At 45.6% G+C, this 19,849-nt stretch overlaps 2 protein-coding genes across 10 annotated transcripts in view; one reads left to right on the plus strand and one right to left on the minus strand.

Moving 5' to 3' along the window:
* The first annotated feature begins 37 nt into the window (after nt 1-37).
* l3hypdh (trans-L-3-hydroxyproline dehydratase) lies at nt 38-19,847 on the plus strand. 4 transcript variants are annotated; one of them, XM_086060970.1, is made up of 7 exons: nt 38-86; nt 1,026-1,510; nt 1,867-2,036; nt 2,334-2,456; nt 2,546-2,683; nt 3,430-3,551; nt 19,454-19,847. In XM_086060970.1, exons 2-7 carry the CDS (start codon nt 1,033-1,035, stop codon nt 19,617-19,619), a joined length of 1,197 nt encoding a protein of 398 aa, XP_085917096.1. In that variant the 5' UTR covers nt 38-86; nt 1,026-1,032; the 3' UTR covers nt 19,620-19,847. The 4 variants fall into 4 exon arrangements, with proteins under 4 accessions (XP_085917096.1, XP_085917099.1, XP_085917097.1 ...); XM_086060973.1 differs by lacking the exon at nt 19,454-19,847 and adding an exon at nt 19,222-19,240; XM_086060971.1 differs by lacking the exon at nt 19,454-19,847 and adding an exon at nt 16,434-17,748.
* daam1b (dishevelled associated activator of morphogenesis 1b) overlaps nt 1,826-19,849 on the minus strand; it is a 43,122-nt gene continuing 25,098 nt past the window's right edge. For 4 of the 6 annotated variants that reach the window (XM_086060963.1, XM_086060964.1, XM_086060966.1 and 1 more), the window contains exons 4-26: nt 16,348-16,419; nt 15,396-15,490; nt 14,978-15,311; nt 14,788-14,898; nt 14,606-14,709; nt 14,187-14,253; nt 13,986-14,103; nt 12,525-12,663; nt 12,398-12,456; nt 12,131-12,318; nt 11,249-11,545; nt 11,062-11,169; nt 10,766-10,795; nt 9,537-9,634; nt 9,381-9,465; nt 9,190-9,296; nt 8,404-8,492; nt 8,133-8,301; nt 7,850-7,957; nt 7,718-7,778; nt 7,495-7,626; nt 5,761-5,931; nt 1,827-4,637 (exon numbers count right to left, since the gene is read on the minus strand). In XM_086060963.1, coding sequence (XP_085917089.1) covers nt 4,425-4,637; nt 5,761-5,931; nt 7,495-7,626; nt 7,718-7,778; nt 7,850-7,957; nt 8,133-8,301; nt 8,404-8,492; nt 9,190-9,296; nt 9,381-9,465; nt 9,537-9,634; nt 10,766-10,795; nt 11,062-11,169; nt 11,249-11,545; nt 12,131-12,318; nt 12,398-12,456; nt 12,525-12,663; nt 13,986-14,103; nt 14,187-14,253; nt 14,606-14,709; nt 14,788-14,898; nt 14,978-15,311; nt 15,396-15,490; nt 16,348-16,419 — 2,955 coding nt within the window. In that variant the 3' untranslated portion in view covers nt 1,827-4,424. Of the gene's footprint in view, nt 4,638-5,760; nt 5,932-7,494; nt 7,627-7,717; nt 7,779-7,849; nt 7,958-8,132; nt 8,302-8,403; nt 8,493-9,189; nt 9,297-9,380; nt 9,466-9,536; nt 9,635-10,765; nt 10,796-11,061; nt 11,170-11,248; nt 11,546-12,130; nt 12,319-12,397; nt 12,457-12,524; nt 12,664-13,985; nt 14,104-14,186; nt 14,254-14,605; nt 14,710-14,787; nt 14,899-14,977; nt 15,312-15,395; nt 15,491-16,347; nt 16,420-19,849 lie in introns of all 6 variants that reach the window. The other 2 variants (XR_015090788.1, XM_086060967.1) reach the window with 2 other exon arrangements.

A 19,849-nucleotide genomic window follows, 5' to 3' on the forward strand; every position in this document is an offset into this window, starting at 1 on the left:
AGAAATGCGCCTCCAAATTGACGTCCCAACCGCCACAGTGGCAGAAACCAACGAAGAAGAAAAAGCACTCAAGCGAACTCGCGTTGGTAAATGGGAACATTTTAACTTTTCATTCTTGAATTCTTGCTTAAGACTTAATTGAGCTTGTTTGTTTAGTTGCGTGCAGTCGAAAGCGTCATTCCGATGTGAAATGTCCGAAGAAAGCAGGCGTTAAAGCAAACAAAATAGCGTCAATAAAATGAGTCATAAAAGAGGTGGAGATGAACTGGGCTTGTTTTCACACGATTGAAATGTTTTCGCCATTAAAACAACCTCCGATCCTAACCTATTAAATTCATATTTCATTTATTATTTGTTATGTTATTTCACTTTTATTACTCGTAAAAACACGACTGTAAAATTCCAATGGAGCCCCGCCCCCCCTATTTATGTTTCTACGTTCATTTATTGCATTTTTTCTTAGTGTTAAAGTGTTTTGAAAATTTAAATGTAAACATGTAACTAACTATATGTCTATTTACTTTATGTAGTAGATATTAAAAACTAATTAAGTTTGACTAATATAAAATTGGATATTTTCAAGTCCTGTCCCTGAACTACAAACAATGTCAGTAAAAGTGCAATAGAATATAAATAAATAGATTAAAAAAATAAACTTACAAGTGTCTCAGTTGAGTTACAAGCCGTCACTTTGTCACATTTTTTTTTTGCTTTGTGTCCCGAGCTTTAATAGGAGTACAAACAGGATTCGATTTTGACACTGCTCGAGCGAAGTGAAAGAAGAAAAAAATCAACGAAGCCACCTTAATGTACTCACATGTGGGCAAGGCGAGCCTCAGTCCCTTATAGGGCTGAATGATGTTGAAAAGTAATGTAATTGCGATTTTCTTCTTCAATATTGCGAATTAACATGAAAATATTTTTTCCAAGGTCCTCTTCACATATATTTGATAACAAACAAACAGTAAATTAATCTCCGCTAATAAAATGGATGTCAAATGCTAAATGTCATATTTGCTCCTCAGGGCATCGATGGACGTGCAGCTCCCGCCTCATGAGGGCGCCATGGTGTCGGTGGTGGACATGCACACGGGCGGCGAGCCCCTCCGCATCATCGTGAGCGGCTACCCGGAGGTCAAAGGCCACACCTTGCTGTCCAAGCGACGTTACGTGCGCGAGCACCTGGACCGCCTGCGCCGGGCGCTGATGCTGGAGCCGCGCGGCCACTGCGACATGTACGGCGCCTTGCTGGTGGCCAGCGAGCTGCCCGACGCCCACCTGGGTGTCCTGTTCATGCATAACGAGGGCTACAGCACCATGTGCGGCCACGCCGTCATAGCCCTGGGGCGCTTCGCCGTCGACTACGGCCTGGTCACAGAGCTGCGTTCGCCCGAGACGCCCGTCAACATCCACTGCCCGTGCGGGCTGGTCCGGGCCTTCGTGGAGTACGCTGACGGCAAGACGGGCGCCGTCAGGTTCCTCAGTGTGCCGGCGTTCGTCTTCGCCACGGGTGAGTGATGATTTTTTTTTTCTTCCCTCATTTTTAATGTCATATTTACACTGAATTGAATAAGAATTATTAATACATTAATGAAATGGTTAAATGTTTATTTGACTTTTTTTTCTATTATTGTTTCATAATTCACAACCGGTAAATTCAACAATTACCATATAAGAAATAAATCTGAATTACCGAACCAAATTTTTGTGGAAAAAAATGAATCGAACATGACAGGACTTGATAATACACATTTGGCATTTTATATAAAAAAAAAATATATTATTTACAATGTATTAAAGTGCAGTTGTATTGAATTAAATGAAAGTGTTAGACCTGTAAGTGCTTTTTTTTTTTTTTGCCGGCAGACGTGAAGGTGTCGGTGGAAGGTTTTGGCGACGTGACGGTGGACATCAGCTACGGTGGAGCCTTTTACGCCTTTGTGGACGCGCAGCGCTTCGGTCTGGATGTGAGCAAGTCCCGGACCCGAGATTTGGTGGACGCCGCCGCCGCCGTCACCGACGCCGTCAAAGCGCAGGTACGCTTGATTGCACGGCCGCACCATCGGACCACGGACACAATGATCACCTCCGATATTTTCATCACGGAGTCAGTTTTGAATGGAACCTTCAAATGTGTTCGCCCCCTGGTGGTTGGCTGACCACTGTTTGAGAACACAGCCCAGCCCGCATTTAAAATGAAAATATTGATTCATTGTGCATCTTGTACGCTGGTGGAAGTTGGACACTTACAAGTCAAGCTATCGGCGTCATGAAAGTCAAACGAGCGTAAAAAGGACGTACCCCAGTTCAAAGTTGCTTGTTCCTCCTGCCAGGTGAAGCTGCACCACCCGGCGAGCGACGACCTGGCCTTCCTGTACGGCACCATCCTCACCGACGGCAAAGATCAATTCTCCCACGACGCCACCGCCAACGTTTGCGTGTTCGCCGACGCTCAGGTGGCCTAACAACACACGAGTGGTCGACGTCATCCCGCGTCGGGACCCGAACGCCGATCGAATGATACTTAACTTTGACCGGCTTGCAGGTGGACCGCAGCCCCACCGGATCCGGCGTGACGGCGCGAGTGGCCCTCCAGTACCACAAAGGTCACATCCGGTTGAAGCAGCCCAGGACGTTCCAGAGCGGGGCCACGGGGTCGCAGTTCACCGGAACAGCTGTGGAGGTATCTGCCGAACCCTCGGAGGCCGCGCCACGAGCAACTTTGGGATTTTTGTCATTTCCAGCTTCGCAGTAAAATCGAGCAGATTTTAATCAATATCAGAAGGCGGCCCTGATTATGACATCACAGTTGCTCAGGTCTTAGTTAACAGCCAATCACAGCGCAGCTTCAGAAAACAGGTGAGCTGCGATTGGTCGATTGGCCTGAGCAACCGCGATGTCATGTTCAGTCGACAGCAAGTGGCAAAATGGCCGCCCCCCCGAGATGGATAATTCATATTCCACAAATGCAATATGAATCAGAATGTCATGTTTAGACTCGTGAGGTCAAGAAATGTTTACGGTTGACTTCCACTTTAAATCGCTTGAAAAATATCCATAATGTCGTGTTTACATAAAATTCTACCTTTTGGCTCCATCGTAGCGATCTTTGGACAATTTAAAAACAACATTCATTATTTCTAAATTTGACTTTTTTTTTTACTCTTCGTTTTCTGGACATTTTAAACAGAGTGATTTCATGTCACATTTTAGTTTTCGAAAGAATGACACCAAAACGTGAAGCAGTAAAAGACTCATCTGAATACAATAATAATAATAATACTAAACATGACATTGTGACGACGACATCCTAAAATGGCTTCAAACAAGCTGAAAATGTCGTAAAATCCGGACAGTTCCGATTGTTCGGGCTGTTGCCTCGTACTTGAGCATTTCTTTCTTTCTTCCGTTGTCCTCCAACGCGCGCAGGAGAGCGCGTGCGGCGACTTCGCGGCGGTGGTGGTGGAGGTGGCGGGCAGAGCCTTTTACACGGGAACGGCGCGTTTTGTGCAGGAGGCGGACGACCGGCTGAAGGACGGCTTCCTGCTCAAGTGAGCCTCACGTGACACTTTGCATTTGATTCCGTTTCAATTCTGCTCCGGATCACAATTTGGCAACATTCGCGTTTTCATTGGCCCGACATTTCAACATTCGTATGCAAATTAGATTTGAATATTCAACAGTATAGAATTCGAGAAAAATCAGTAAGTTATCACATTCAGTCTACACTAAATATTATCTTCTGACTTTGGATTTTGAGGGTTTGGGGAGACGATTTAAAAAAAAAAAAGTCTATTCAAGGAATAAAACTACAATTATTGCTTTGGTTGGGTATGTTTTTAATAACATCTTAGCATCGTAACTACAGCTTTATATGTGCAAGGTAACAAGCACGCAACCTTTTTTTTTTCTTCTTTTTTTTATTTTTATGCACATGTACCATTATATGTCATCGACGACATAAACGTCCACGCTGAAAATTGCTCGAACGCGTCAGGCAGGCCCGGAAAGTACCGACGACTTCAAAATGAGAAGGAGTTAAGGCCCGCTCTTAACAAATTGTGATCTGATATTGCAGATAGAAACGCTGCACACGTGCCAAATTGTTTAAAAAAAAACCAAGAAGCTGCTTCTCAGCTACTTTTGCTCGCACTTAAAGCTCTGACGAGGGGAAACGTCCGGCTCGAGTTTCCACTCATCACTTTGTACAAAATGGCGCCCCCGCTTTTACCGTCTTTGAGGGGAATCTTCGTCCTGTTGGGAGGAAGGAATCAAACGTAAAAAAAACAAACAAAACCTGAACTCGGCAGATCCTGTCAAACGGCGTTTCCGTTAAATCATAAAAGGTTCACGCGCGGGAACGTCGCAAGTCCATCCAGGAAGTGAAACAAACTTGAAAGAAAAAAAGCTGCCTGGGGGCGTGGCTAAAAGTTGAGCTTGGTGACGGGCCGTTCGCGGCCGCCGTCAGAGTTCTGGCTGTTGATGCGCTTGCGGTTGCGTTTCATCTTGGACAGGTCCTTATCGAACACCTCGCCCGAGCGCAGCGCCGACACCAGGTCGTCAAACTCGCCGCCGTCGTCCTCGCCGTTGGCCTTGGCCTTGCGCGCCTTGCGCTCCTTCTCGCGCTGCTCTTTCAGCTGCAACAAAATACCAGAAAAAAATGTAAACGTACTCATCGCATTGGAAGTGTTGGTCGTTACTAGTGGTGTTCCACAAGGTTCTATACGAGGTCCAGAAATGGTTACATTATATTCGACATAGATGCCACAATTACAGTTACAGCAGAAAACTTGCAACCTTCTGACAGATTTTCATTGGCAGTAGAGCAATCAAAATTAACGGCTTAAATCGACAAGTAATCGATTATCGCATTTATTGACAACCATTTTAATAATAGAGTAACAGTTTGGAACAATGTAATCAATTAAAATGGTCCAAATCCTCTGATATTAATTATTCGTCGTCCATTCCGTTACAAAGCCGTCAACACTTTCAACATCCTCATTGTGTAAAAACATTTCTTAACAGCACGTCCCGTCGACGCGTTAAATTCAAATGATAAAAACAGAAATCTGGGAAAATGCTTTTGTAATACACTTTAATGCAAAATTTTAATGAATTAGATTTGTCAATTGAATGATTGATAGATTAATCGATTCTAAAAATATTTGTTAGTGACAGCACTGTTGATAGAGACTGGTGATGTTCCGCAAGGCTCTATACTAGGTCCAGAGAGTTTTACATTATATTCTACTTAGATGTCACAATTAGGGGCTGCTAAATTATGAAGAAAATATTAATCACGATTATTTATTTTTTGGGTACAAAAAAGACAATGTTTAAAATGATTAAGACAAATAAAATTCGTTAACACTTTTTTGTTTCTTTTATGGTATTATCATTTATTTTATTAGATTTTTATTTGCTATTATTTGCGTTTTTTCATATCTTATTTATTCAGTTTTCTTCTATTTTATGGTATTTAATTTTCTGGATATGTATTTTATATCTTTTTTTTTTAATTATGCAAGTTCCTTTTGGATGAAACAAAATGTATTAAATTATTTATTTTAAAATTCTAAAAAAGGTACAAACGTATAAATTTAAACAACTCAACTCAAAATTAGTAGTAATACTCTTTTTTTGGGGGGGGGGGTAATTATGCGGATTTTTGCATAAATTGTGAAGCGCACTAATTGCAATTGTAATTGAATTTCGCTGAATTGCACAGAGAAAACCCGAGACGGCCCGCGGCGTTACCTGAGCCTCCATTTTGGCCCTGCGCTCCTCTTCCTCCTTGCGCCGCCGCATGTTCTCGTTCTCCTGCTGCGCTTCGCCGAACGACTGCAGGAACTGGTCGAAGATGCCGAAGAACTCGTCGGGTTGCATCTTGCCGGCGTCCTCGCCAAAGTGCTTTACGGCCTTCACGAACTGCGGGAGGAAAGGCGAGGAGGGGGCGCTCACTGCTCAGCCCTGGGGGGGTGGGGGGGGATCAGCCCACCCAGCGGCGGGGCCAGCGTTTTACAGTTTAGGGGCGGAGTTCTTTGGCGCTTTGAAGCCGGCGCGCACCCGCAGCTTGACCGGCTACTGATTACAAGCCGGAGCGGCGACCGCGTGTCTGCCGGCGACTTTTCACAGCAGGCCGGCGAGAAGCGCATCCAGATGGCGCCCGGCCTCCAATAGCATCAAAGACGCGCAAGCTAACGGACGAGCGATTTACACCGTTCAACGTGCTTCAAAATTTAAACGCCTTGCGGGTAATTAATCGTCATCGCACAATTTAACGTTAAACATCAACCTTTTGCCATCCATTTTCAATGGGACTGACATTTTGAAAGTCCCACTTTTCACCAGCCGTCTTATACTGCTCAGGGCGCATTTGGTAAATTGCCTTGTCCCGTAGCCAGGAGGTCGCGGGTTCGAATCCCACCCCAGACTGTACATTGCAAATATATCCATGGCAATTATGCTAAGGGTTATAAATCGTAGTTCCACTTTTCCATGTAAATGAATGGAGGGTACTGCATGCCTAGGTGGCGCTATTGAGTGATTTTTTTGTGTGTGTGCATTTTTTCCATTGAATATCATCAGCGCCACTTTTCCGTCCGAATGAATGGAGGGCACTTTCACATCACACTTTTCCAAATAAATGTCATCTCGCTGCGGCACGTGTTGGGGCAGCATGCTGGCCTAGTGGTTCAGGCGTCTGCCTCACAGTTGCGAAAGTCGGGGTTCTCATCGTGGAGCTCGAACAACTGCCGTTTTCTTCATTTGTCATCCAGATCTGCTGTGGGTTGCGTTTCGTCGGCTTCCATTTTGGGGCAAAGATCCTCGCGCTGCTTTAGCATTTATTTATGATTACATACCCGAAAAATGTATTTCCATTTCTCTATTTCACATTCAATTGAAGTGATATTATTCTATGACTTGGCAACACTGTGGAGCACAACAACTGCTCTTAAGGCCGCTCGATGAAGAAAATATTACAATTAATAATCATTGAAATCATTTATTTTTTTGGTACAAAACAATAAAATGCTTAAGCATTTTTTTGATGAAACAATATGTTTTAAATGTGTTATTTTAAATTTAAATAATGAAAATGTTGCAAATATATAAATTAGTATTAATAATATATATTTTTTATGATTATGCTGTTTTTGTGCAATTAATTGAAATTCAATTACAATTTCCACAATTACAAAAATTGGCATAATCGTAGACAAAAATAAACGATTATTTAAAAACAAATTTTGAGTTGATTAAATGTATATATTTGCAATTTTTTTAAATAAAAAAATAATAATAATTTGATACATTTAGTTTGGTTTCCATAAATGTATTTGTCTTAATGTTTTTTATGCTTTAAACATTTTCTTGTTTTGCATCAAAAAAAAAAAACATGATTTCAACTATTACCAAACGAATTGTGATTCATATTTGTCTTCATCGAGCAACCCTATTGTGGAGTGCAATAAAGCGGGCGTGTCTCACCAAGTCTTTGGCCTCGGTCAGCGAGTCCTCCACATCGGAGAAGCTGAAGCTGGCCACGGTGACGAACTGGCTCACCACGGACACAAACTTGTCACCCAGCTCCTGCGCTCGCTTCTTCTGGTAGTCCAACTCCTGCCGTGTCCGGCCCGAACAGAACCAAAAGCAAAAGCAAAGTGTTAGTTCTGGTGCCCGAGCGGGACCGGAACGTGCGCGGCCCACGTACGCTCTCCACGCTTTTCAGGCCGCTGCGCATGTTGCCGATGTCTTTCTCCAGCTCGGTCATGCTGGGAAGAGCGAGAAAAGGTTTCAGTGGCGTCGCTCCGGCCGGCTTTTTTTCCCGAGGGGTCCGACCTACTTGACTTTGGCGGCTTCCGGGACGCTCGGCAGGTCCGCGTGAAACTTGAGCACTTTGGGGTATTTCGTCTCCAGGATGGTGATCAGGTAGTGCAGGAGGTTGATGTTCCTGTCGGGACGCGTTCACGCTTACATTCGCTTCAATTTACATTCTCGTCGTCAAAAGTATCGGCTTCAAATATCGCTTATCGGCCTCCTTGACGACTAATAATCGGTATCGGTGAAAAAAAAACAACAACAACATATCGGTCTCTCTCTCTCTCGTTGGATTGCGTCACTCTTACTTGTCGATGCTGGATTTGGTGTCTGCGATCTTGTTGAGCGAGGACACTTTAAAGCCGTAAGCGTTCCCGCGCTGGCCCTTGTTCATGTAGTTGCCGAAAGCCAGCACCACCTCCAGGAGCTGCTTCAGGTTCCGGCTGTGCAAAACCTCTTTGGAAGCCGCCGTCAGCGCTGCCGGCGGCGACACAAATCACGTCAAAGTCTCGTCCTCGTTCGCGCGCCGGACGGAAGGCGGTTGGCGGCGGTTAGCGGCGGTTAGCGGCGGCGGCTCACCTTCCACTTTGGGCTTGATCTCGGCTATCCTCTCGGCAAACTTCTTTTTGAAGTACAAAGACTGCAGTCTCTGCTGGTAGTGGTTGATTCTGGTCGGGCAGAATCCAAACGGGTCATCAAATGACAACAAAACAAAGAAGAAACTTAAAAGCACGACAGCTTGACTTTGTTTACTAGACTGGAATTATTATATTACGGCCTCCGCTTATTTGTGGGGGACGGCGGGCGGCCATCGTTTCGCTGAGAGTGCAAATCGTGATTGAGAAAAAAGGAATCAACAAAAATCTTTACCAAAATCCTTTACCCTAAAGTTTGTTCATTAAAATACATAGAATATTTTCTATTCATTTTTCTGGTGAATTTGTTAATTGATTTTTTTATTTTTATTTTTATTTTTAAATATACTCAAATAAATAATTGTAACCAAATAACTGGTTATTTATAAAAAAAAAATTTTTTAAATAATAAAAATATACTCAAACAATTGTAACTGGTTAATTCTATTTTTGTAATGATAAAAATATACAAAAATGTATAATTGTAACCAAATAACTGTTAAATAATAAAACAATTTTAATGATAAAAATATACAAAAATTTATAATTTTAACCAAATAACTGTTAAATAATAAAACAATTTTAATGATAAAAATATACTCAAATAATGGATTTTGATGAACTAAAACAATTGAAGAAATAGCAGGAACTGTTCAAATAAACGATGTCGCAAATAATGTCTTGAGCGCAACAGTTGGCCCCGCCCCCATCCCAAGCGCGCAAGTCGCACCTGCTCATCTCATAGAGGAAGCGGTCGGGTTTGGCCATGCGGTCCAACTCGTGCTTGTGCTCCTCCAGGAGGTCCACGTCGCTCTTCTCCGGCACAAATTTCAGCAGCTAGCAAAACCACGCAGTCAGTTGTTGCGTTTCACGGGCGGGCGAGCAAAACAAGCCGACGGGCGTCGAGGATATTGCCGGCACCTGCTCCAGCATGTCTTTGGGAAGGTCCTCCTGTTCGTCCATGGTGAGGATGGCCCTCTTGATCTCCTCGTTGGACAACTTCAGCCTGCGGCGGCAACGCTCATCGTGAGGCCACCACGCCGCATGTCGCATTGTGCTAACGGGGCCGGCTCGAACCTGGACAGGAGGATGTTGCAGTTCTGCGCTCGCCGGCCGTCGATCACCGACAGCTCCTTCACCTTCTTGGAGCCCAGCGTGTCGTCGTCGGACTCTTTCTGCCGGGCAAACGTGATCGGCGCTTAGCGGGCCCGCTTGGGTTACGCGCCGTCTCTCGCGCAAACGTGCGCAAGAGACGCACGGCGGGCAAAACAGCTGACGCGCACAAAAGGTCACACAGGAAAAGGTCAAGGCAAGAAAGTGGACCTCAAAGGACGAAACGCGTCAAACTAGGGCTGGGCTATAAAAAGAAAAAAGAAAAAATCGATATCAAATTGAATCCATTATTTTAATATCTCCTTAAATTCAGCATGAAATAGAATTTTAAAGGCATCTTTGTGTTTTCTTGACGTTTAACTGCTCACATGAATTTTCTTACATCTATGAAAGATCCGACTGATTGCGCTTGAAGACAATTCAGAATCGGTTTCATTTGTATTTGCAATTATTGAATTAGAATGATGAAAATAGTTTCATTTCATCCTTCTGATTATAATATATATTAACTCATTCACTCGCAGCCATTTGGACTGAAGCAATCCCCTTCACTCCCGGCCGGCCGTTATACTGGATATTCTGTTCTATTGCTATCAAAACATGGAAGCTACCAAAAGAAAGATGAGAGTCTCTTCTTTCATCAGGAAAAAAAAACGTTGCGCTTTGCAGCAATTAGCATTAAAATATAGCTAAGTTTCATCATCATTCACAAATCTGTTTAGAACTGTGGGAAAATTAGCTCTTTTTTTTCAACATGGCCCTGGTTGATCTCTTTTGGCTCTGCTGCCACCTGCTGGCCGTTTGTGTAATAACTACCATTTCTTCTCAAAACATTTAAAGTAGGACGTATTTATATGTTTTTTTGGAGCAAATGAGTTGAGAAGAATTGATGTTCCATAATTAATCGATATCGAATTGAATTCTTGTGAATGGAAATGGAATCGATGAAGGAAATGAAACTTACATAAAACTTGCCAATATATTAGGAACACCTCTGAGGGATTCACGTCCCCCCTCCGTGTGCTTTTCAATTTTGAACTGCTCATTACTGGAGGTTGCATTTTTGTACTCCGCAGACGCTCGCGACACATAAAGGCAAGCATGAGGTGTGCCTAATAAACCGGCAAGTGTGTAAAAAAAGTGCCATAAAAGAGCAACAACGTTCCGGACGGCGTTGTTGCTCGCTCACTCACCTGTTTGCTGTTATTGATCGTAAAGAAGTCCTAAAGTGCAGCCGGGAAGCAAAAGGAAGACGTAGAAGCAGTCATTAGTTACGCGGCGGCAGCCCGTTAAAAAAACAACAGCGCACGCACACACAATATGAAAAGCTGCTTTGGACGCAATGGCGTGAGTGTGCGTGACGGCCGCTGCGCAAACGTGTACAAAATGCAACGTGCGCATTCCTCGCCGACAAAATGAAAAATCATGCGTGTTTCCGTTCCACAAATACCACTGGGAGGTTTTTTTTTTGGCGCGCCGGCACGAGTACCTGCTGTCTCTGATAGGCCGAGAAGGTCTTTTCGATGTCGTCCAGATCCAGAATTTTGAAAACCCTGGCGTCGTCCACCTCCATCCAAACGGTGCCTTCCAGTTTGTTCTGAGCGGCAAAACAAAACACGTGTTGCGCGTCGCTGGCAAATGCGCGTCGACAAAAACGCCGCCGCCGCCGCGCTCACCTCGGACAACTTGCACCAGTTGAAGGATTTCAGCGGGTTGCCCGGCTGTGGGATGTTCTTCTTCTGCAGCGAGGGTCCCAGCGGGGCCCCGGGCGGCGGGGGGATGCCACCGCCCAGGGGCGGGCGTCCCGGCGGGGGCGGGGGGCCGCCCGGCGGGGGAGGCGGCGGGGGAGGCATCGCGCCGCCCGGCGGCGGGGGAGGAGGCGGGCACAGCCCGGAAAAGGCGAGGACAGGCGAGGGTGGCACGGGGCCGCCGGGGGCCACGGGGGGCCCGCCGGGAACCACGCTGGCTTGCCTCTGCAGAGGGAATATCGTTAATTGGGTTATCAGGCGATGAATTGTTTTTTATCGTAATTAATCGCATCACTTCAAGAGTTAACTCGTGATGAATCAAGACAGAATATTGTCATCACGTTCGTATGGACGCGTCGAAATAAATGAGTGTCGTAGAAAAGTTTTTTTTTTTTTTTAGTAAACTCGCGATTAATCGCAAATGTTATATCTGTTCTAAATGTACAATTAAATATTTGGTTTCTACGCTTTCGTACTCTTGTTAACATAAAAGCAGACAAAAATGTTAAACTCTCAGAAATATTGATAGCGATTTCATAATCATACCTAAAGTTTAATTTGAGATTAAAGACGAGTGCGATATTGATTTGTGTTGGTCATATTTTGCCACTAGATGGCATAACTGCATTTTTCTTTTCACCTTACGAGCTCTCTAATCTTAAGCGTGAAGACATTTTCAAAATGGTCAAATACAAGTTGACCCCGGTTTCCACAAACAACATTTTTGTCTGCTGCATCACGACTTGAATCTTTCCAAGTAAGCGGTCGGGTGCGAACGCAATCATTTTGACGCGGCTTTCGTTGACGTACGGTGCCGAGCTGATGCAGCCGCGCGGTGAGCTCGGCCACGTGCTGCTTGACGTTCTTGTGCTCGCCGCTTTCCTTCTCCAGCTTCTCCTTCATCTTGTTGAGCGTCTGCATCATGTCGTCCTTCTCCTGCGTCTTGGCGTCGCACTCGCGCTCCTTCTTCTCCAACTTCTGCTGCAGCTCGTGGTGCTCTGGGCGGGAAAGTGGGCGGGGTTGAGCGGCGTCGCCGGCCGGCGCTCTCGCGCCCGCGCTCGCGCCGGCCCCACTCACCTTTTCGCATCTTTTCCGCCTGCTCCTTCCACTGCTTCACTTCGTTCTCGTTGACCAACCTGAACGAGACCGCGTCGTTTTTTTGTGTTTTTTTTTTCAATGTGAGATTTGAGTTGAGCGCTCTCACATGCGCACGACGTTTTTCACGTTGAAGTTCTCCAGCGGCGCGACGTCGGGATCGTGGCCCTTGTCGTTCTGCAGCACCATCTGCTGGACGATGCGGTCCAGCAGCAGCCAGTACTGCACCGTGTTGCCGCTCCGCTTGTCTGCGTGCGCACAAACGCCACAAAAGGCCAGTTTGAAAAAAAACAAAACAACCGTGTCGTCATGAGGGGACGTTGCGTCATATTTGAATGTCAAGATGCGCCTCTTGCCAAAAATCGAACCGGCGAACGGAAAATGATTTTTGTGGTGTTTGGTTTAGGTGAACGGTATGAGATTTTTTCTAATAGGTTTTTTGGTGAGCTAACAAATACTCACCCACACACACACACACACAAAAAAAAAAAATAAAAAAATAAAAATAAAAATAAAAAATAAAGAGCAATGATGATGACATTTCCGAATGAACAATACTGAGCTCTTAAAAAATACTAATAATAATAATAAAAAAAATAAAATGATTTTTCTTTACGGGCGCATTGCATCATGGGATATATATTAGTGATCGACCAATATGTTTTTTTCAAGGCCAATACTGAATATTAGTCGTCAAGGAGACTGCTAACCAATATTTCAAAACCGATAAAAGAGTAATATTAGTGTGATATTAATTTGTGTTGGTCATTTTTCTGCCACTAGATGGCATAATTGCATTTGTAAGACGTGGGTGACAGCTCGGTGCATTTTCCTTTTCATATTACGAGCTATCTAATCTTTAACATGAAGTTAAAAAAAATGTATTTGTCAAATACAACTTGACCCCAGTCTCCACAAATATGCGTCATTATTACTGATCAAGTTTGACTGGAATTCCCTCAGTACAAGCTTTCCAAGGAAGGAACTTAAAATTAATTTAATCATTTTGACACCCGTCTTTTTTTTTTTTTTTTAACTGAATTTGAGATTTTTGTCAGCTGCAAGCATACAAATGATAAAATGTTAAATTATGCACCAGTTTGACTTTTTGACTCCTGCAATGCATGAAGTTGCGATGCACGTGTACACAAACTTCCAAAAAGCCAAACGTTCACGACGGGTGCAGATGTTTGATGCCAGGCGAGTGTTAAGCTTGGACGTGTGCCCACATCGTGGAAAAAGCATCCGAGCGCCGTCCGACTTTGAGGAGCGCGCACGTGCGTGGAATTCTGCAACAGACTTTATCGCAGCTCAAATCAACTCGTGCAACTTTTGCTTGGCCTGAAACCACGCGGCGGAAATCCAGCGTTTGTTTGTTTGAGTCAAGTCGTGTTCTGTTGTTTACTATCAAGTTTAGCATTTTATGTTAGCATTAAGCTAACAAAACGATGTGGTTCGTTCGAACATTTTAGTGTTTGAACGCACAATGTTTCGTTTTGATGAGTTGTTTTAAGAGTGGACGTGCATTTTGTGCTCGCTCGCCAGCTAGCATGCGCTTGCTAACACGTACGTGGCATGAGGAGGCAGTGATGGAGGACGGACATAAAGTGCGGGTATGCGTCGGTGTGGTTCATCTTCTTGCGGATGAGCTCAAACACTTGGGTGGCACTTTTGGTGTCGATGTGGACCTGCAAACACAAGACCCGAGTCAGCCCGTCCCCGCTGCGACGGCGCCGGCGCCGCCGGAGGAACGTGCCGACCCTTCGCTCACCGACTCAAAACGCTTCGACAGAGCCAGCTCGTCGTCGTTCCGCAGCATCTCAAAGTAGTCCAAATGCCTGCCGGGGAGCGGAGAAAAAAAAAGACGGTGTTGAGGAATTGTTATAGAAAATCCATTTTGGGTTTTCCTCAGTTTGTCAAATGTTTCAAGTTGTCAGAACACGAGTAAAAAAAATGGTCTGTGAGCATCTTTGCAACCTTTCACAAACCCTGAAGAAAACACAAAATTCACTAAGGTCGCAAATGTTGAACATCAGCATATCGCCATCTCGTCATTATTATTATTATTCTTATTCTTAGTACGTCGCTATTGTTGAATTTGGAACGTCTCAGCTCGGCGATGCTTTTTCTGCAGAAATGTCATTCTGGCGTCGATTGGAACGTCGCGAGTGTCGCCGTTTTTGAACTCACCTGTCCAAGGTGGCGTTCTCATGAGAACGGAGCTTATCGATGACCGGTTGGATCCCCAGCATCAGAAACTCGTAGCGCAGGTGGATGCGGAACTCCAGACTCGTCTGATGTCACAAAAAATGGTGTCAACAAAAAAAGGCATTTTGCGACGCGAGCAAAAAGGGATCGAAACGGTCCGTCACCTCTCCCGCGCCTTGACTCAGCACGGCATTGATGAAGGACATGATGGCCGTCTTCATGTTGACCTCATCCCGGTAGCGGCCCGTGCTCCGGTCCAGATCGTTGATGAGCGTCTGCGGGGACGCAAAAGTGTCAAACGCTTTCTCGGGCCCCCGAGTTTGCGCCGGTCGTCGTCGTCGCCGCCGCCGTCACCTGAAAGCGCGTCCTCTCGCAGGCGAAGCGCTGGTAGTGCAGCATGGCCTCCAGGATCTTCCTGTGGCCGCCGGGCACCAGGCAGACGGCGCCCATGATCTCCAGCACGGCCACTTTGGTCTTGACGTTGTCCGTGGCGAGACTCTGGGCGATGATGTTGATGCTCTCGCCGTGCGACAGCACGTGCGCGCGCCCCTGCGAGTTGTTCATCAGCGCCTTGATGCAGCCGATCAGCGAGGTGTGGATCGGCGACTCGGTGGTCTCGTAGTCCATGCTCCTCAGGAAGTTGAGGATGCACGTCAGGCCGTCCATGTCGATGAAGCGGGTCACGAACCTTTTTTGCGGCCATCCCCAAAACACGATTTTGCCATAAAATGAAGTTGGCGTCAATGTGAGCGAGCGGGAAACGCGTTTTCACCTCATGGGTTGAGTCCTGAGGGCCGTCTTCAAGCTCTCGATGGTTTTGTTCCGCTCCTCCTCGTCCTCCTTCTCCAGGGCCAGGAGTGTCTTTCGCTGTGCCACAAACATGGGGACGCCATTTTTTTTTACGATGACGCAATTGTAATCAAGAATCGGAAAAAATATCACATCGTCTTAAAAAAGGGAAAGTCAACCACATTTTTGCTGTCTTTATTTGTTCTATGCACCCCCGCTAGTCTAAATACGGTATTCTGTATCGCAGCCATTTTCACTGAAGCAACCCACTTCGCTCCCGGCTGTTTCACTGGATTTGGACTGATTTTGCAAGGCTCACAGAATATTGTGTTCTATTGCTATAAAAACATGGAAGCTACCAAAAGAAAGATTAGAGTCTTTTCTTTCATCAGAAAGAAAAAATATTTCTATCCGTTTCAGTTTTGCAGCAATTGGCATTAAAATTTAGCCAAGTTTCATCATTATTCACAAATCTGTATAGAACTTTGGGTAAATGAGCTTTTTTTCAACAGGGCCTTGGTTGATCTCTTATACTCTTCTGCCACCTGCAGGCTGTTTTTGTAATAACTACCATTTCCTCAACCGTTTTCTTTGTATGCCCTAGCATTAAAAAAAAACGTATAAATGCGTCTTTGGGACACTTAAAACATATTTCTATGTTTTTGGGAGCAAATGAGTCAATATAACGTTAGTGGAATATGAGTTATGAAGCAAAATGGCCGCCCGCTGAAACGGATAAAAATGGCTGGATTTTGCTTCATAACTCATATTCCACAAATGGAATATCAATGAGAATATCATGTTTAGACTTGTGATGTCACATATAAAATATGATTGTCAAGAAATATGTAAGGTTGACTTCCACTTTAACAAGAAAGCGAAGAAAAACATATTTCCCAAAATGGAATAATAAGAAATCACGATTTTTGACTTACAGCTGCCATCAAATTGAGCTGATCGATGTAATATTCCGGCCAACTGGTCGCACTCTTGTTCTCTTCTTGTTCCTGGAAAACGCAAGCAAAAGGACATTTGATTATGCGGCCGGTGCGATTCTGGACCACATGGAATCGTTTCATTGCGCATGAAGATGGAGTCGTGGCCAAGAAGGCGGCCCCAAAAGTAGGGCGACACACTTAAGCGGGCGGCCCAGTTTCTTTTGAGAAGTTCCACAGCTGGAAGCGCAGCTGCCGGAGGAAATCAGCAAAGGATTTAGCGGAGCGACGTCCAAAGCGCGGATTGAGGACGCCGCCGCTTCCTGCTGACTTTTAATCTCACCGTTGAAAAATGACATTGCTGAAACGACGGGAGTGGCGACACGAAGGAGACTTGACTCTGACCCTGAGCCGGGGTTGCTGTGTGTGAGATCCGACCTCACGCGCTATGAAACCCGCGGCCCCGCACGCTAATTGGCGGCACTTCATAAAGCGTCTCCCGCGGAAAAAAAGCCCAGCTTTTTCTTGGCCGGCCGACGAGGAAGTGACAGCGAGGGAGGCCATTACGAGCCGCTCGGCGGCGGTGCCAAGTGGCGCTGGGAGAGTCCATTAATGAGCAGATGAAGACTTGGGAACGGGTTTTTTCTTCTTTTTTTTCTCAACTCCAGGAGTTCATGTTTTATTGGCGAGGTCGGCCCTTCAACATGATGATGTCGTTCTGCACTTAGTGGAAGAAGTCGGGAGCGTTTTCCGCTAACATTGACTTTTGGAGGCGGGAATTGAATTGGGAAGAAATAACAACGACGTCACAGTACGGAGAGGAAACTGAGGACGATTAGAAACCTGAGCACTGCAGCCTTTTGGAGACTGCGGAGCATCCTGATATTAGTCAGGTTTCGATTTTTTTTTTTATAGCAAATGTACTGAAAATGCGCTAAACCGACGTGACTTCTGCCCGTTTCCATCTGTTCTTCTTCTGCCAATATTGAGAGCGGACTCCGCCGCTGTAGGTGGCGCTATGCACCATAGAGATGTGATCCACCAGTCATTTCAAAGAAGAAGACAACCAGGAAGTGTCTGTGCCATGCGATGACGTCGTACGAGTTTGCTTTTGCAATTCTTGATCAACCGTCGCGTTTCTATCCAAGATCGCATTCATATTCACTTCTTTAATTAATTCCAAAACGATTTCTGTTTCATTGTCCCCTCCAAACATGCCTTACTTTATCGTCTGACATCGCTTTGGGATTACAAACGTGCGTGTGACGTAACATCCGGTCTTTGCTAAACCTGTTTCCGTAGCCAAAATTCGCATTTTCCTTTTTTCGATACGCTTTAAAAGCGCCCAAACTTTTTTTGTGCGCAAATTTTGGGCCCTTTTTCGAAGTTCTGCTGTTTTCATTCAGTTTTATTTTCGCATTTCTTGAAAACTTGGAATAAAAATGGGTGGATGGAAAGAAAACCCAACGAGTGTTTGATTTGGTTTTGTTCCGGTAATTCAACACTAAACCAACCAACCAAAGCTTTTGTTTTTTGCGCCGCAAAGATTGTGATCTTTTCTTTTGTCCCGTCCCGGCCAAAGGCGGCCAACGCTGACGAGCTGCACCTGCGCAAGCCGAGCCGTCCTTTCCTGTTTGCCGTGGACGCCTTTTGGTCTCGCGTGACGCATTTGTCGCGTTGGCTTGAAGCCGACCCTGCTTTACGGACGCTTCCGTCACCCGGCAGCAGATCGCCAACGCCGCCGTCAAGCGCCGCCCGCCGTCTCTCGCCTTTTGATTTCCAAACGTGTCATCATGTGGAGTTATTTTTGGGCCGCGCGCGTATCGCCCGAATGAGGCCACTATCTGGGACGCGGGAGAAAACGGTGGGATTCTTTTTCCATGAGCTGATGCTGCTTGAGATGAAACCGCAGCATGAGATAACGCAGACCGCACACGAGAGGCCAACTTAACTCTGACCTACTTCAAAAGAGTGGAGAACTAAAAAAAAAAAATCCCAAAGTTAACACCCCCCCCCCTCTTCAAAAGACAGTTTCTGTGAAATCTGTGTCCAATTAAACCAAGGTGAACCTTTTGTTACACGGCCCCCCAAAAAGACACCTTGCATTTGAACAGGGGTGTGTTGACTTTTGAAATCCACCGTATGGTCTTGGCAGATTTCCAGCGTTTGCAGGAAGGATGTGGAACACGTCGCCATGCGCTAAACCCAGGTTGACTTGTATGCTCGTCTGCGGAAGGAAAGTAGGCGAGACATTCCAAAATAAAAAAATAAAAAAATGGCATTAGAGAGCAATAATTCTGACCCAATTTCCTGTGCAGACAAATGATGGGGGGAAAAAAAAAATTTTTTACGCCCCATGCTTGGTAAGATTAAATTTCATGATTCCTGAGGGGTCGTTCAGGACGTCGTGTTGACGGAAACAGAGTTGTAAATTTATCGACACATGCAGAATTTCACAAATTGAACATTTCCACGCGTCAGCGTCTGCCGGCCGCACCTTACAAGCGTACGTTGACGGGGGACGTGCATGGAAAGGCGCCCCACCCCGTCCGCCCCCCCCCCCCCCCCCGCCGCGGGGATTAGTGAAGGCTGAGAAAATGAAGAGAAAAGAACCCTGATGAGGTCGCGCTGATGTCATCTCTAATTCAAAACAGGTTGAAAGCCGACCGAGATACACGTTGGGAAAACGTTTGTTTTGACAGCTTGACCAGAGGAAAAAAAGTCCGGAGGTCTCGCCAGGCCGGGCCGGATTGAAGCTTCCGTCACCGAAGTCGTTCAGATTCGATTTCGGAATTGACAAAAACTTCTCTTATTAAAATGACTGTAAAGTGTTTTTTGTTTGTTTTTACATTACGGCCATTTTACGCCGAGCAGCTGAAAAGCGCGGCGCCCCCTGCTGAGCGAATTCGGAGTCCCGCGAGCGTCTGCTGGCGCAGACAGGATTTCCTCCACGCTCGCACCTTCAACAACATCGGGAAGCTCGCCGCGATGTCAGCGAGAACAGGCGGACGCGCTTTCCGGCTTGCGACGAGTGAAAAGGGAAAGTTGATGTTCCACATTCCGCAAACAAACACGGAGCGTATTTGACTGGATTTTTTTTTTTTAGGGCTGCGTTTTTGTGGTCGGCCAAGGAGGGAACGCGCCTGCGGGCACGCGAGTGCGGCACCGGCGGCGAGATTTGGGAACCTGATGCGGCATCCCACAAAAGCCACCATTTCCACTTCCCAAGCGTCGCCTGGGTTCGACTTTTGGGTGGTCGCGTTTCCAATTGAAAAGGAGTAAATGAGGGCAAACTGGCAAAAACGCGCCGCCTTGAACGCATCGGTAGTAATGAGACACGAACAAACCAAAGGCTCGGTCGTTTCTAGTAAAGGTTTTTTTTTTCCTCTCTCTCTCTAAACTCTCACTTTATTTTGCTGCCGCCATTTTGTAGTCTACTGGCTCATAGAATGCGTTTCAAGTGAACGACAACAAATGAGTTGTAAGATACGCACATTGAAAA

Source organism: Leptonotus elevatus, chromosome 18, assembly GCF_054856555.1.
Source record: "Leptonotus elevatus isolate MCC_2025b chromosome 18, RoL_Lele_1.0, whole genome shotgun sequence".
In the NCBI taxonomy this organism is placed as follows: Eukaryota; Metazoa; Chordata; class Actinopteri; order Syngnathiformes; family Syngnathidae; genus Leptonotus; species Leptonotus elevatus.